The sequence below is a fragment of the Aspergillus bombycis genome (genome assembly GCF_001792695.1).
Source record: "Aspergillus bombycis strain NRRL26010 chromosome Unknown contig00028, whole genome shotgun sequence".
Classification (NCBI taxonomy): Eukaryota; Fungi; Ascomycota; class Eurotiomycetes; order Eurotiales; family Aspergillaceae; genus Aspergillus; species Aspergillus bombycis.
In genome coordinates, this window is record NW_019170030.1 from 318,344 (window position 1) to 334,463 (window position 16,120).

The 16,120-nt window shown below is 48.6% G+C and overlaps 5 protein-coding genes across 5 annotated transcripts; 2 read left to right on the forward strand and 3 right to left on the reverse strand.

The window, feature by feature from the left end:
* Nucleotides 1-253: 253 nt before the first annotated feature.
* Nucleotides 254-784, forward strand: ABOM_005056 (uncharacterized protein; the record flags this gene model as incomplete). Its single annotated transcript, XM_022532185.1, has 3 exons — nucleotides 254-272; nucleotides 373-595; nucleotides 718-784. 3 exons carry the CDS (start codon nucleotides 254-256, stop codon nucleotides 782-784), a joined length of 309 nt encoding a protein of 102 aa, XP_022390582.1.
* A 278-nt stretch (nucleotides 785-1,062) lies between these two features.
* Nucleotides 1,063-2,254, reverse strand: ABOM_005057 (tRNA maturation protein LHP1; the record flags this gene model as incomplete). The annotated part of the gene is made up of 2 exons (XM_022532186.1): nucleotides 1,063-1,168; nucleotides 1,224-2,254. 2 exons carry the CDS (start codon nucleotides 2,252-2,254, stop codon nucleotides 1,063-1,065), a joined length of 1,137 nt encoding a protein of 378 aa, XP_022390581.1.
* Nucleotides 2,255-6,106: 3,852 nt separating this feature from the next.
* Nucleotides 6,107-6,982, forward strand: ABOM_005058 (uncharacterized protein; the record flags this gene model as incomplete). Its single annotated transcript, XM_022532187.1, has 2 exons — nucleotides 6,107-6,592; nucleotides 6,677-6,982. The coding sequence occupies 2 exons, from the start codon at nucleotides 6,107-6,109 to the stop codon at nucleotides 6,980-6,982; spliced, it is 792 nt and encodes a 263-aa protein (XP_022390589.1).
* A 4,652-nt stretch (nucleotides 6,983-11,634) lies between these two features.
* On the reverse strand, nucleotides 11,635-12,706 carry ABOM_005059 (isopenicillin N synthase family dioxygenase; the record flags this gene model as incomplete). Its single annotated transcript, XM_022532188.1, has 2 exons — nucleotides 11,635-11,960; nucleotides 12,022-12,706. The coding sequence occupies 2 exons, from the start codon at nucleotides 12,704-12,706 to the stop codon at nucleotides 11,635-11,637; spliced, it is 1,011 nt and encodes a 336-aa protein (XP_022390588.1).
* Nucleotides 12,707-13,794: 1,088 nt separating this feature from the next.
* Nucleotides 13,795-15,581, reverse strand: ABOM_005060 (allantoate permease family MFS transporter; the record flags this gene model as incomplete). Its single annotated transcript, XM_022532189.1, has 5 exons — nucleotides 13,795-14,027; nucleotides 14,088-15,062; nucleotides 15,118-15,213; nucleotides 15,295-15,331; nucleotides 15,396-15,581. 5 exons carry the CDS (start codon nucleotides 15,579-15,581, stop codon nucleotides 13,795-13,797), a joined length of 1,527 nt encoding a protein of 508 aa, XP_022390539.1.
* Nucleotides 15,582-16,120: the final 539 nt, after the last annotated feature.

The following is a 16,120-nucleotide window of genomic DNA, read 5'->3' on the forward strand; positions in this document are numbered from 1 at the left end:
ATCAAATAAACTGTCCGGAAAATCAATGAAGATCAGGTTAGTTCCGTCCAAAACTGGACTACCCGATCAACGTCGGAGACACGCCGAGGAATGATTCCTCCCCGGACATTCATTCCCCGACTCTCCACTCTCTCTAAACCTATGTAAATAGAGTCATACCCCAACCTCACCCACCCTAACACCCACAACCCAAACCCAACATTGTCCCAAGCCCCAAAACCAAAAGAAAAAGAACAGCAAGAAAGAAAACAAAATGCCAGTCTACCACGTCGGTACGTCCCCAACAACCCCCAAACCCCCAACAACCCAACCCAACCCTGCAACAACAACCAAACCACACACTCCCCACTGACCAGAGAACCCAAAACGCAGTCCTCTTTCGCCTCAAACAAGGCGTCACGCCCGCCCAACTGGCAAACTGGTCCAAAGTCTCCCAGGCAATGGTCGGCCAGATCCCCGGTCTCCGCTCCCTGAAGACTAACCCGCCGTTGCCAATCTCCGTGCCCCGCGCCAAGGGCTTTGATATGGGGCTGGTTGCGGTTTTGGATAAACCGGAGGATGTCGCTGTTTATGCGGGGCATCCGGCGCATTTGGAGTATGTTTTCTTCCTTTTTTTTCTTCTTCTCTTTGTTTTTGGGGTTTAGGAGGGGTTGGTTGGTTGTGGGGGTGGTTGAGTATGGGTGTATGCGTGGTTGCTGACCTTGGTGGTATGTATAGGGTCCATAAGTTGAGGGAGGAGTTGTGTGAGGATACCTTGGCTTATGATCTGGAGTTTGACGAGTGATTCCCTTTCCGATTCTACGTCGTATCCTTATACCTTGATTATGGAGATGGAAGGAATATGGAACTTTTGTTTGTCTTATGAACAGCAATAATAGACTTGACACAACGCCATTATAAAGTCCCACGTCAGAATCCTTTTTTAAATTCCAAGTGCCAGCAAAATTGAAAAGAAAAAAAGAAAAAGTAAAAGCCCAGCCAAGTCAGTATGATACTTATGCTTTACATCCCGTCAATGTGAAACAGTCTCTATTGAAAAAAACACAGATCAGTCGCATATCATTACTCCTTTGCGTCGACCTTCTTGGCCGGGTGGTCGCCGTTGGCTTCGTCCTCGCGGGCGCGCTTCTGGCCAGCGTCGGCGGTGCTCTGTACGACGGGGACGCCGCTGTTCTCGGTTAGTTGATTGGTATTTTCTCATTGCGGTAGGAATGGATGCTTACCGAGCGTCCTTCTGGATCTCGCGAGGCTCCTTAGGCTCATCCTTCTTGTCGCCGCTGAAACCGCGCTTCTGGTCCTCGGCGCGACGCTCCCTCCAGTCACGGTTGTCGCTCTGGCGGCCACGGCCACGGCCACGGAAACCACCACGGCCGCGGGGGCGGTGACCGCTGGGCTTGATGCGGCCGGCCTCAATGTCGCGCACCTTCTCGTCACAGTACTCCCTCTTGCTCTTGATGATCAGATCCTGGCCCTTCCACTGGGGCTTGGGTGCCAGGGCGAGGAACGCCTTCTGCTTCTCCTCGGACTCAAACTCAACGAAGACGCTACCCTTGAAGGTCTTGTCGTTGGCACGACGGAGACGGATGGCGTTGACGGGGCCGTGGGGGGCGAAGAACTCCTCAATCTCCAGCTGGGTGGTGGGACCCTCCTCACCGAATCCCTTAGCGTAGACACTGCGGTTCATAGCTTTATCCTCGAACACCTTAACAACACTGGGGTCGTGTGTCTCGGTAACGTTCTCGGGGAGAGGAGTCTTGCGGCGGATGGCGGTCTCATTGTCGACCAGGTCCAGAACCTCGGAAGTCTTCAGGGCCTCAACAATCGCGCTGAAAGGCTGGAAGCGACGCATGCGCTTGAAAGAGTGCAGGAGTTCCAGAGGAACGGAGCGGTTCTGGCTACCACCGACCTTGGAGAGCAGGAACTTGTCCATGGGGAGGTTGGAGTCGGAGAAGTAGAACTCAACCTGCTTGCGGATCTCGACAGGGTCGTCGGTCTCCTTCTGAGAGGAAGGGTCGAACTTGGCGTTGTTGCGACGGGGTCCACGACCACGGTTCTCGCGCTCCTTGTCCTCCTCAGCCTTCGCGGACTTCTCACCCAGCTGGGCGGCGGCCGCGACGATGCGGGCTTCCTCTGTGTCTTCGGCGGAGGCCTCCTTCTCAGGGCCGTTGGTCTCGGCGTCACCCTTCAATTCGGCCAGGACGTTCTGGACATCCTTCTCGGCCTCGGTGTTGGCGACGTTCTGTTCGGCAGACATGGCGAATGTGTGTTTTTGTCGTGCGACAAGGGAGATGAGGGGTTAACGGAAAAAAAAGTGATATAGTCAAATGCGCGACTCCTAATTGTCAATTATCGGTTAGTGGAAATGGCGATGCAGGTTTTCCCAACCATTAATACGGTCTAAGAGAGAGTAGGCAAGGGCAGTAAAGAGCAGAGAGCAGAGTCATCTCTACACGTGAGTCAATCCGTGCCTTTGGACAAGGACAATGACTTCAGGTCCGCGTCAGAGCCCTGCGGAGGGCGCAAAATTAATTCAGCAGAAAGGGCAAATGTCCTACCTAGGATATACGCAAGCAAGTCTGGTAACCTGAGCGCAAAGATAGACCCTTAACGAATGAGATACTTGCAAGCAAATATCGTTCTTATCTCCGATGTGAGAAAGGAAAAAAAAAAAGTAGTCGGGGAAATGCGCGGCGAAAGAGGGGAAATTTTCTGGAGCTTCAGCCACTGTGGGTGCCTGAGGCAGACACGAAGCTTGGCGCTAGGACGGACTTGGAATTCAATTGGGACTAACCTGCTTAGGAAGTATGAAAGCAAACTTGCTGGAGGCGCAGTCCCTTCCAGGCTGCTCTCACATCAGCTCTTCATGTTTGCTGGGCTTTTCTGCTGATATTGAGGAGCCAGCCACGCGTGTTATTGCTATATGCAGGGTCCGTGTTCACTAGTGTAATGCAGTCCGATGAAAATATCATGATTCTCGTTGCATAGCAAATACTCAACTCTCCATGAGTTTTGAAACACCTTATATGGCATAGTGAGAAGGCTTGTGCGTGCTTCAGTAGTGAAGGTAATAAAATATTGCTATGGGCGCAAAGAAATTGGCTACGTATATACGGAGCAGCGTGTACATACATGGATGGGATATCCGACCATCACAGACTCAAAGGGCGATCAGTTGGAGAAGATCGATTTCAGCAAGAAGCCCCAAAAAAGAGAACAGCTAGACTGTTCGCAATGGGTGGAGCTGGGCTCTGCACCGTCAGCTAGCCTCTGGTACAAGTAGCACCAATAGCAACGAGATATTAGTTCAGACCCCGTGAATCATGAGCCAAAGCATAGCTTAGCGATCAGGAATAGAGGCCTATGCTCTGAACAGCAGCTGCTGAAAGGAGGATAATGGCAATTGTCCGTCCACACAATCCTCTGAATGGTGGATGCCGTTGTAGATCAGCTATTCTGCCCTAGGTAAGGTATGGCCAGTCCCGTCTCACCCTGCTTGAAGGGAGTGGGGTGACTCACATATGTAACCTAACAGTTCGGCGAAGCTGGAGACATGGAAGCCCATTGGGGGCATTGGTAATTGACCTACTGTAAGTATCGTCCGGTGACTTTGGTCTTTCAGGGTTTCGGGCGTGTTATTGAACTTTAATCGTGACCAGTTACATAAAAACTTTCGACTAACTAACGCCGGAGAAGGTCCGCTCTACCGCCCTTTGCATGTATATTTTTTTTTTTCTATCGAGACCACGTTGTGCTTTGGAAACAAAAAGGGTAAAGAAAAAGTAGTCATAATATTCTAATACATAATACAAGTCTTTGGTGTATGCTTTTCATCCTAATCGTATGGGACAATGACGTGTCGTGTATCCTGCAAGTCATCATAAAGGCTCTTTCAAGGCATTGCAATCATACGTTCATAAGGGGCGAGCAGAGTGTGAAGGAATTGTACTCAACCGACATACACTCATAATATATGTGTTGAGAAGTAAAGAGAAAATCAGTCAAAAGACGATGTGCTGACACTGCATAGGGGGTATCAAGGGCTGTGAAAAAGAGATCCGCTACTGTGGATCGGGAATGGAAACGCAACCAAATTGTATGCTAAACCAGAATCACTCGTATATACCATATGCCATAAGCGCCTGTAATCGTTCGGTCGTATCTGCATACCATAATCATGGACAGATCAATTTCTAATTTGAGTCTCGCTTGACAAGGAAAAACCATGGCGCGTGCCATGGATATTCAATGCCCGTCGGGAATATTGTATATTCCGGTGGTGATGATCACGTCTAGTGTGAATATGGTAGGAGAAATCCTCGGTCTAGCTGGAGCCCCGTCTCGCAGGGACCAGGATCGTGCTCAAGCGCTTCCACCGCTGTTGTGGCGACGATGGACCCTCCCGATATATCCGGTCTTTATCGAGACCCGCTTTGGTCGATGATTGCGTGGAGGAACGGGGCCGGCTGGCGATAGCCTCTTGGTCCGCGAGGACATCTTCCAGCCGGACGTCGGCATCAGACATACGGAAATGAGAATCTTCGGGGTCGAGGATTTCGATAAACCTAGACGGCATGTCGCGCATGTTTATGACACGCTGGAATTAAGTTTCGGGGAATCCTTGAGGAAGTAAAATCTGACAGCCCGTGATTGAATGTCGGTCACGGGATGGGAAGGTAGACTCGTGACTCCAGCCGGTCACGAGTGGGAAAAAAGTAGAACGAGCGGAGATTTTTACAATGTCAACGAGGGAGATCGTGAGATTTTAAAAAGGGGAGCTCATCGGCATCGGTGACGAAGCAGAAACGGAGACTATTTCCGCAGAAGCAGAGACTGGACCGAGGAAGTGAAGAATGAACGGAGGGGTCGTATGTGGTGAGACCAGGATTCAAGCGAATGTGTTAGCCGCGGCACTATTATGTGCTCAGGGGGTTCGAATAGAGTAGTGATATCCGTGATGCAGGGGGATTGGGTGACCTCTGGAAATAACAAACATGACTATGAGGAATTTCTGGAGGGAAGAGGTCAACTCCCCGGGGGGTTATGGCTGTATTTATCATGCCCCCCTTTTGATGTTTCGGGTAACGACAGAGTTTCGGTCCTGGGAGAAAGACAAACTTGCACATTATTCGCCAAGGGTTCCCTGGATTTTCTTCCAGTATGGATCCCCCGGTCATGGTGGCGGACGAGGCGCCTTGTGTGTGCGTGTGCGTGTGCGCAAGGGCAGATGCCACATCCGCGATATGCCTTCTGAAAAGATAAACCGTCGATCGCTCTGATTGATGGAGAACCTGAGACGGAGTTCAAGGGAGGTTGGGCCCCGACAATGGTTCGTCGGTCACAAGCAAGAAGAAGTGGAGGGCTTGCGTGGGGTTGTTTTTCAATTTTGGCTCTTGCAAGTCTTCTGCACTTCCATCTAAATTACCCGATTCGGTAATGCTAGGGTCTTCGCATCCGCGGGATTGGATTATTTTTCGGAAGTCCCTACCGTAAGAACCCCGAATTTCCTCCAAACGCAGATCGTGGTTGGCTCCCGAAACATTAGCCAATAACTCTGACCGAGTTTAAAAAAAATTTCTTTCTCCACATCGAAGGTTCACGGGCAGAAATGACGTCGGAGGGAAAATCTATGGATTGTACTCCACTTCACTGGGCGTGTGAGATGTGAGAGATCTCACCGTCAACCTGCCATACTGAGTCAAAATAAAAATATCTTCATTCCCTCCCCAGGACACTCGGTACGGGTGTCACGAGCACCGTTACCCCAGGTCTCTCTCATATGTCGCTGGCCATGAGGATGCATGGATGCACACCTCCAAATAGTGCCCTGCAAATGATGGTCCTTACTGCACAACGATGTGATATCATAGCGCAAGGGTGTTAACGCGTACAGCCACAGGAAGCCATGAATGTATGGGGTAAAATATGTGCCAAAGAATTATAGAGTTTTTAAAAATAGAACTCGATGTACTTAAACCGCGATAAAGAATTCCAACTGCTGGTGACCGCCATGACGTCATGCCACCACATCATATTCGTACCACTCTCCACTCTAAACACCCATTCATCCTTCTGCCTGACCATACACCATCTGTTAAATTAAGTCAATATGCCTCCAAAACGCGTAAGGAAGACCTCTTCCACGACTCAGAGACCACCATCCCCTCCACTCTCCGAAAAGAACGCCCCAGTGGCGGATGAGAGTGTCACGGTTGAGGTGCCAGAAGTACAGGAAAGAGGCTCGATGGGTAGTCCACGAAACCCTCGCCACGATGAGCCACCCATGATTCTGGACGAAGATGAAGAGATGCCGGAAGAATCGGGAAACGCCGTCCAACCTGCAAGGCCTGAATATGCCGTCGGGGCGGGAGGATACAACATGCTCAAATCATACAAAGGACAGGTCTACTCAGGCATGGCGGTGGGGGGATCGCATACTTGGAATTATGATCAAGGCGTGTGGAAAGAAACGAAGGAGGAACCAGATTTATGGCGGATCGATTATCAGACCAATAAGAGACGAGCGAGGAAGGCACCGGAGGGTAGTGGCGCTCCTGTCGGGACGGAGTATCACTGGCTCATTGTCGCACACCAGGTACGTTTGTACTTTCCCTGATTTAGAAGCCAATAGCATGCCGGCCCGGAGTCACGAGTCCCAGTCATATCTCACTCCTTTTAGTTTGTCAAGAAGGTTGATGCCAACACATATGAGACAAACCTGACTGGGTCCAAATATAAGTTGGCTTACAAGTCCGCCTCGTCCAACTCATGGTCCATTCCCACAGTCAAGAAACAACGTGACCGAGAAGTCGAACTGCTAGAGGATGCTAAGCAGCGTGTTCAAGGCCTGTCTCCGGTACTGGCATCGGAGAAAGTAAAAGTTGAGAAACACGAGAAAGGGCAGCAGAAATTGGATAGCATGTTCACCAAAGCTGCAAGTGGCGTTAGTAAGAAAAGGAAGCTAGGTGAGGACAGCGGAGGATGAAACTGACCTCGAATGGTGTGCCACACACTTTGATCATAGTTGTAAATTGTATACTATGGCTCTGAAGTGGTTGCTGGCGGATACTTTTCTTTCAGCCTTACTCACGTATTAAGCTGACGTACAGCCGAGATTGGATCGCCCTTAAGTACTGATCATGGGAGCCTTCTATGTATAGCACGGAACTTTCGTGTAACTCTACTCAGTGTGACTCCAGGTCAGTGGGTCTGTTGAATAACAAATCATCCGACACCATTCGAAAATAACTGACTAAATGGAATGGTCAAGGCTGTGAGCCTATATAACTATACGTGTCCAAGCACCGGCCGATATTCAGAGTCTATACTGCCTCGTGCCGCTCTAACATGGACATCATTCGTATCATACTGCAGCCCGAAGCGATGTGATTACGACAGATTGGAAAACCACATATAACTTACACCCCAGGTAGCACATTATTATGCACCTCAATATCTCGATACGCATTTATTACTTGTTTCAGCTATCGTGCTTAACCACTACTATGGGTTTATCAGCCACCGTCACTGTGCCCTTGCCTTCAGATCCTACTGATGCAGTAACTGCTGTTAAACTGGAATGTGGCTCGAAGACCTTCCTGTCCTGATATTACTACACGCTCAGTGGCCGAGTGTAAGATTCGGAAGACACAACTTCAATGGGAGCCTTCCAATACACCTCCCATGGCATTATATATTCAAGATCTGAACATAGCTTAACAGGAATGTCCATCATTCAGCTATCACACGGTTGTCCTAGCCAAGAGGAGCAAGCTGCATTACCAACTACAACACACGCCCTCCTGTTGTGGCGGTTTTAGTGATGTCTACTTGGTCATATTGATGCAGCCACAGCATCTCCCTGGACTCATGAACCGTTTTACCACTAACGTATCCTTGGCTATAATCTAAGAGGATTGAACATAGCCCTCGAGGAGACTCAGATCCTTCGAAGCAATACCTCCAGGTCTTTTCGTGGTATGGTATCGTGCCCATAACGATAGCCCTCATTATTACGTCAGTTACGTCGTGGAATTTGTGATCGGAAATATCATAACATTGGTTCTCTCTCATCTTATGCAAGGTCCGAAGAATTTAAAGAGGTAGTGAGATGAATTTATGTGTTCACCGAGTATGTAAATCTGACGGCTCTCTTAACATCCAGAAGCCATTGAAGGAAAACAAGGGCACAAGAAGTGAGGAGCATGAACTTTCAATCAGGTCATCGGGTTGAAAGATGCACGACGTTCCTCTACGCAAAGATAAGCAAAGGTGCAGCTATATGCTTTTAATCAAATCCTTCAGAAATAGGCCTGGGAACTATCGGGTTGGCGAGGTCTTTCGGATGACTGCCGTCTAGTGACTAGATCGCCTAGTAACACTGTTCTAGCTAACCAGATGAATAGAGTAGTCCCTGGCCTGTAACTAATATTTTCATATAGATATCACTATCGTGCTATACATTGTCCAAATGCAGGAAATTCCATGAGATTTCGTCCGGCGATATGCCGATCAAAGCGTAGAGGCTCACCCATTAAACTCGGTGAAAAACATTTGTAGCACCAAAATATGAACATTGTCCGTTAGGACGATATATCGGCTCAGGGTCTCCCTGATCTTGGGACCCAGTTGTCCCATTAATAGACTCGCTCTTCGTATTCGTTGGTGAACAATACTATTCAAATTACTGTTGGTGGGTATGATTCCTAGTTGATGTATGGGAAGGATACTTACTCCTCGGATATCAGTGAGATCAGGACCACCGTGCCGTGCGAAGTGTTTTAAGTTATGCTCGTCCATGGTAGATATCGGAGGGTGTGTAGTTAGTGAATTCAAAATTGGGGATTCACATTCTTGCTTGAGTCTCTTGAGTGCTCGTTGCGTGAGGTTCTCGGAGGTGACCTCTGGCCATAAGGGGGTTGCTGATCTTTTGAACATGCTGAATAATATAGGTAGTTTGCTACTCATAGATTTGGATGCTGTTACCACAAGGCTAATGTCGAAGAAGAAAGATGGTGGGATTAGATGTGAAATACCAATCGATGTGAGCCGTGCGACATCTTAAGCCATCACAGATAACAAAGGATAGTGGCTCAATAAAATCTTGCGCTCTTTCTCCTGGATTGACGGCCTTAGACTGATTGTTTCTTTTCATCCATTGGGCTTTGGTAAAGACATTTAGACAAAGAGATGCTCGAAAGAAGGCCTGCGGATGTGATTGGGTTCAATGGTGTCGGGATTTAGGGCCCCGTATCAACTGCAGTGGAACATAGCCATGGCCATGTAAGAAACAATCAAGGGTTGAGTGTTAATACAGGGATATAAACCTATAGAGGCCATGATTGAAGTTATATTGCCGTCGGACTTTCTGGACCTTTGTACCAGGCAATGGAACATGGACGTTTCGTTCAGTTGTCGTTTTGTCTGTTACAAACAGTCTTTATTATGACATTCAGATACTTTGAGCATTATTATAATATGAAAGATGAAGGTCCCCCAATTTCTAATCCCTACTAGGGCTTGGATGTATCCTGTATGACAGTCCCAGTGGGCTTGTACACGTATACTATATCGTACGAAGAAAAGAAGGGCTGTGTTTATATAGCTGGAGAGATCAGATCTAACGGGATAGATGTGGATACATTTGAAAAGGGCATTATGGAGGAAGAGATTACTCGACAAAATCACTGAAGCCTAGTTATGGATAACTGGGACTGCAAATGAAATCTAGGAATCTAAAAGGGATGTTTCAGTTTCTGTGTATATATCCATCACAGACTCAATACGATCGATTAAACCTAACCAATTCAACCACGGGACTAAAGATTGCCAATCTGGCTGCACAAGGATGCCCTGTATTAGTCTTCGCTCAACCGTTTGAAGTCCAGCCGAACCACATATCAGTCACGAATTCACGCCATCCAGATTGAATCCCAGCTAGCCCTCTGAAGCCCAGGCTCCCCTTAGATGTCTCTCCCCTTCTACCTAGATAGCCAACCACCAGTAAAACCCAGATAGATCAATAACCCCCCCACCCCCTGACCCACAATTCTCCATGATTCATGAAATGGCCTGAACCAAGTATTTTAGTCCAGATATCCAGTCAGCTCATCAACACAAAACCCCACCTATGGAGACCGTCCTCATTAATCTTTAGCCGATATTACTCCAAGCAGAAATTGCGACAGGATGCTAGACTCGTTCCTTGGAATTATCTGATCATGCGCCGTGAGGAAAGCTGGTTAACGCCGTTAGGCCATCTACTAATGCAGTGCGGTGGGGCTGTCTGGTAGGCTAGTTTCCTGGATAAATTTTCTGTCACTTGAGGCTCTCCGACGGCCAAGCCCCGTGTTGCTGGGTATTATCTAGCGTAGTATAGCTTGGTTGGACTGGGGGAGGGGGGGAGCGGAAGTTGCGGTGTACGTACACATAATCTCACTCTGCAGTAAGTCAGGAAGTTGCGGCGTGAAGGTTGCCTTATGCGGTTTGGAGTGACACGGCTATTGACATGGGTCGCGGGGGCGCTGACAGGCTCTAGGATAGTCGGCAAAAAGCCATCTGAGAAATAGACACGATAATACACTGCGTACGCTGTACTGCATTCGTATCTGCAGGAATTGTGCCTGCTCCGATTAGTCCCGGTATGGCCAATTGAATAGCAGCATGTATTATAACCAGGGTTGATTAACGGGCTCACCAATACTGACTTTTGGCCATACCCCGATTCGGTATTCTGCAGCCCTCACTGCATCGATGATCTGTTCTGTTTTAGGCAGCTGGTAAAGTGATTGGAAGTATATTGCTCGGACTAACGGCTGCCATCTCCAACGTCTGAGTTGAGATAGAGCTGGTGTAGTGGGAATCCGATTTCAGGGTAAAATGTTACGGTGTCGTGGAATGTCATGTATTATTCCTCGTTCGCGGAACCGGCTACTAATATAGTCAGTATCAGAGCGTTCAACTAGCTCGCGTCAGCCTTTCTTGCACGATACCAAAGCGGTCAATAGACTAACGGGTTTGATCTGATCAAGTTTCCTTCATATACCCGTTAGTAACTCAAAATGAACACGAGTATTGGAAGCCTGGTGTATGTATGCGGTAGCCTCTGACGTACAACGAATGCAAACTGCAAGGGCCTTTGGATACCGGCCGATGGCCTTTAACTTGACGTAATCTTGCAAGAATAAGAGATGTTAAGGACTGGGCAGAGGAGGAAGACATACCGACCTTGGGAGAATGGCATATATTGGGGGGGTCGTGGGTGGTTTGGGTAAATGGGCTAGTGCTCGTAGTTTGAAAGAGTTACAGAAAAGAGCATAAGACGTGCATGAATAACTCTATTTGTCTGGGCGGAAACTAAAATCGAACTGACCAAGACTACGAGGCATAGCCCGAGTATCTTGATCATGGGATTTAATGCAAAGGAGGTTTTTTATATATTCTCCAGAGGGATTCGCTTAGTGGAATAGTCATGTGCTTAGTTCACGATCGTTTTAGACTATGATGATATATGGAGGAACCATGTTTCATGAATATCAGAACAGTTAATATTAAGAGGGTATCGTAACATCATTATTAAAAGTGAGACCCGAACTCCGAAGGATGCAAGCAAGCGCCAACCAAAACAAGAACAAAAAGTTAAACGGCAATAGGCTTGCGGTGCATGTCATCGGTCCACTTTTCAGGCAGATAGCCGTGCTCCAATAGTCGAGCCATGCGCTCCTTGACATGCTTCCCCGCGACTACTGCCTTGAACTTCTGTGTCCACTCAGGGGTAACACATTCCTTCAGAGGCTCGACGACTGCGTCACGGTTGGGGTGGCCGAACCAGGCAATGGCATATCTGGAAGGGATGACACTGGTTGTACCATTTGCCGTTTCCCGGGTTTCCGCTGGAGGCTGAACGACCCGGTGCTGAGTGGATTTTAATTGACCGTTGAACCACCGAGAGAGGAGGTCTCCAACTATTTCTCCCGTTAGCGTCTTGACCATGGAGTAGATTAGAAAAGGGTAGTGGTAGCTTACCATTAACGATGGCATGGCCGCGCATAGGAGGCGCATCGATCCATTGTCCTTCCTTGTCCTTTACTTGCAAGCCGCCGTTGCTATCATTGAATAGCAAAGTCAGGGTTCCGAAGTCCGTGTGCGGCGCAGAGCGCACGCGAGTATCGAAGCTCTCCAATGAAGTCTCGTAGTAGTGTAGCAAGGCACTGTAGCAGTCCTTGGCCTTGACGGAAGGAATGAGAGACTCGCGGTCAAGGCCCACTTTCTCCGTCAATGCGCGCAGCAACTCAAGATGCATCTTGTAGCACTCCTCGTAGAAGGTTGTGAAATCGCGGCGAAACTCAGGCCAGTTGGTCGGCCAGCGGTTTGGCCTCGTTTCATCCTTGTCATTGCCCAAACCGAATGCTTCCTTCTGGTCGGCTTTCTCGGGGTTCTTCGCTGTACGAGCGGGAGCGAACCAGCCACGGAAGGCTTGCTTCTCGCCGCCCTCGATGGCCAGCTTCTGTTCCTCTGGGAGGGAGAAGAGCTTGTGGAGATGAGAGAAGAGGGTGTCGATGAACTCTGGGGGAAAGTTGAAGCCCTTGAGGTAGATGAAGCCGACTTCTTTGAAAGATTGGAACAGCTTGTCTTTCTCTTGGGTTGCGATTATAGGGTTAGAGGAGACAATGCGAGAGTAGTCGATGACGGGAAAGATCGGAGTAGACATTGTGAGTGATGGATAGTGTTAATCTGCGCGGTGAATTGATATGATAGAGAGTATAGTAACGTTTGTTGCTTGTCTTGCTCTCGTAGCTATTCTTATTGCGGTTGTGAGGCTGTTGCTGTTGATGATATTTACATTGCTCAAGACATTGAGTGTGTTTATAACCATCCATGAGGTTGTATGTGAAGTCCATTTTCCTCCTGATGTCCATCATCAACACCTTGCTCCGCGAAGACTCGTACGGACATCCGAAGTGTTGCCCATGCCCTCCGGCCATGATGCATATGCAGAGGTTGATGGACAGGGCACAGACCCTCCACTCCGCACCGAAATCTTATGATATTGGAGCCCTAACAGTAAAGTGGTAGCCACGCGGAATAAACTTCAATTAGCTCAGATCCGACACTGTGGATTTAGACGCTCGGGGCACATGGACACATGGCTATCCTGCCATGTCCACCTTAGTCCGACTAGGAAATTGGTGGACAATTAAACCGCAGGGGGCTCGTCGTTTAACGGATGACTTGCAGTCCGGACATTTACGGAAAGATTTGGCAGACCCTCGATCTGCAATCTTATAAAAGTATGATCGTTCTAGTTGAGGTTTTACTGCCTAGTCGCTCGGAGAACAGTGTTTATTGATACTACGACCGCAAGACAACGTATACAAACAGGGCTTGTGATGAACACATTGGAGAATATTGAATAACTTGTAAATCTAGTTACAGATATAATTACTGCCTTGAATGGCATCGCAAATGAAGGGGGAAATAAAGCAAATAATGATTTTCATAGCATACCTCTGCTATGATCTTCCTTCGTGGAGCACTTTGACCGCAAGACAACACACCTCCGAGGGCACAGATCCACATCCATCCCACTTCCGCCGAAGACACTCGGCACAAGTTCGCCCAAGCTTTAATGGCGGTACTTGGCTCTATAGGCCGAGGAAATAAGGAAATAAGAGCTACATAACGTAATTTTGTGCAGAGGACATTGCTCCCCCCGAAGTGCAGCTATTCGCTAACCAATGCACGCCGAGCATTCACATGTAGTATGTATATTTCGTTTCATTCTATAGACTGCAGCAACTAGACCACATACACCAACTCTGGATTTTCACGATCAGTCAAGTCCTTGAATTCTGACTTTTCTGATTTTTCATATCCAGGTGCGGACCGAATCCTTGCTTTTTCGGCGTTCCGTTTACAATATAGATATCTAATCAACAACAAATCCAGCAGACATGCTGCCCAGCAGCAGCAAATGCCAATCTCGGCCGGGATATACCGCGGCGCGTCACTTTGCTGGAAGGTCTGAGGCCCTATGTGTCGCGTCAATATATCGTTATGCACAAGGCGTTCTGCCTGTGTGGAATCCTTACCTATGATGTTTCCAACGCAATAGGCGACCATATAAATGGCTCCCACGGTAGTCTTCTTGGTTGCACCCGCTACGTTTGTCGAGATAAACGATAACAACGCGATAAAAGCAGTCGGGCTGGCTTGCGTGAGAAAGTAAGCGGCCAATCGACCCGGACTGTTACTCAACGGCAACGCGGCCAGGAGAATGGCGCCCAGAAGACCAATGATCATGCCAACAAAACTGACATAGATGCGTTGCTGTAAGCGGTCGCTGATAATCCCGTTTAAAATCACAACGATGGTCTGGAAAGCCCCCCCGGGCGTCGCGTAGAGCAAACTCTGCTGTGAAGTATACCCGGAATTGCGGATGATCTGCGAGAAGAACGTTGTGATACCTCCAAACGGGATATTCACGGCAATTCCGAAGAACGCAAACGCCCAGGTTATGGGGTCCGTCAGCGCCTCTTTGAACTGGTACATTTTGAAATGTCTGTTCCCGATTCCCTGCTGGTTGCCACGGATGCGTTGCACCGCTAAGACACGGTCTGCCGGGCTCAGGAACCGACAGTTCCACTGGTTGTCTGGTATATAATATAGAAATGCGACGCCGATGGCTATTGTGAATAGCCCGAAGCTTAAGAAGAGAATCCGCCATGGCTGGATGGAAGCCCCGTGCTGCTCTACGCCTCGGGATATCCCGTATGCGATTAGGCCCCCGACGACATTTGCAACCCCGTTGCAGCTGAACCAGAAGCCGACGCGGCCGGCTTGCTCATGCTTCGTGTACCATCGCGAAGTTAAGGTAGTAAATCCTGGCGTTACTACTGCCTCGAAGACCCCTAGAAAAAAACGGACCGTGGCAGCACCGGCAAAGTTGTTTACGGCAGCGAAGCAGGTAAGCGTCACTCCCCACAGGATTATATTGATTGATGAGTATTTTGCCAGTGGGAATCGCTGCATGAGATAACTACTAGGATACTCGACGAGTATGTAACCTGATAGCATGAGCAAAAAGCAACGAGGGTCACCGACACTAAAGCTCAGACCTACCAAAGTAGAATATACTCCCCAGCCATTGGTATTGGTTGCCTTTGAGGCTGAGGTCTGCTTGCAGACCCATCACGCTAGCATAGGACAGCGTGGTTTCTATCCACAGTACGCATCAGCATATCGATACGTCTACCGAGAAACCTAGGGGGAGAAGAGAAATAAAGGAGCCAGTCTTACTGTCCACAAAGTTGAGACCGTAGATCAAACATAATAGCTACGATATAAACGATTAAACCTGGGCAACACTCACAAAGCCAAGTTCAGGGGATTTAACACACTGGCAACAAGTTCTTATCAATAGTTTTCAGCAACCTGGCATTGGTAGCATCATCTATATCTCGAACGTCAAGGTCCCGCCCGTCATCGAACGCGCGCATCGCCTCATCTTCATTCGTGGAAAGTTTGGGGCAAACAACTACTTGTTCCACCATGCTGTTGGCGGCATCGGTCTCGGCGGGCTTCATTCAGACGAACAATCCACTAGGCTCGATTCCACGAGCATGTGCCATACACATCAATCAGAGGAAAATTGAAACTCTATCATAGAGACGGAGCGCACGGAGATTTAACAGATCTATTTTCTGGCATGGCGGGGTCTTCTTCGGACATTCTTGGGTCATGTAGAGAGGCCGAGGTGGTAGGCTGCGGATGAGATTTTCGCGAAAAACCGATCTGATGGCACGGATATTGGCCTAGATTCGGACTGGGCTTGCTTATTTGTCTCCAGAGACACTGTTCTATTTTCTTTTTGTCCATTGGTCTGCCCCCCTGTCGTCATATTTTAGTCTATGCGCCGTTGTGGAGTCGGCTTCGCGGAAAAGGAAAATGGGTCCTGAGGATATCTTGGTGAGCCGCTGGCGGCTTGAGCCACTGGTAATCTAACTGATGAAAACTTCGGCACCATCGCTAAACCCCGACCCGGCCAATGGGCATTTTACTATAGTGATCATCATGCTTTTTTGTGCTGGATTCCTTAGTTCGGCAGAGAATTGCAACAGTGGTG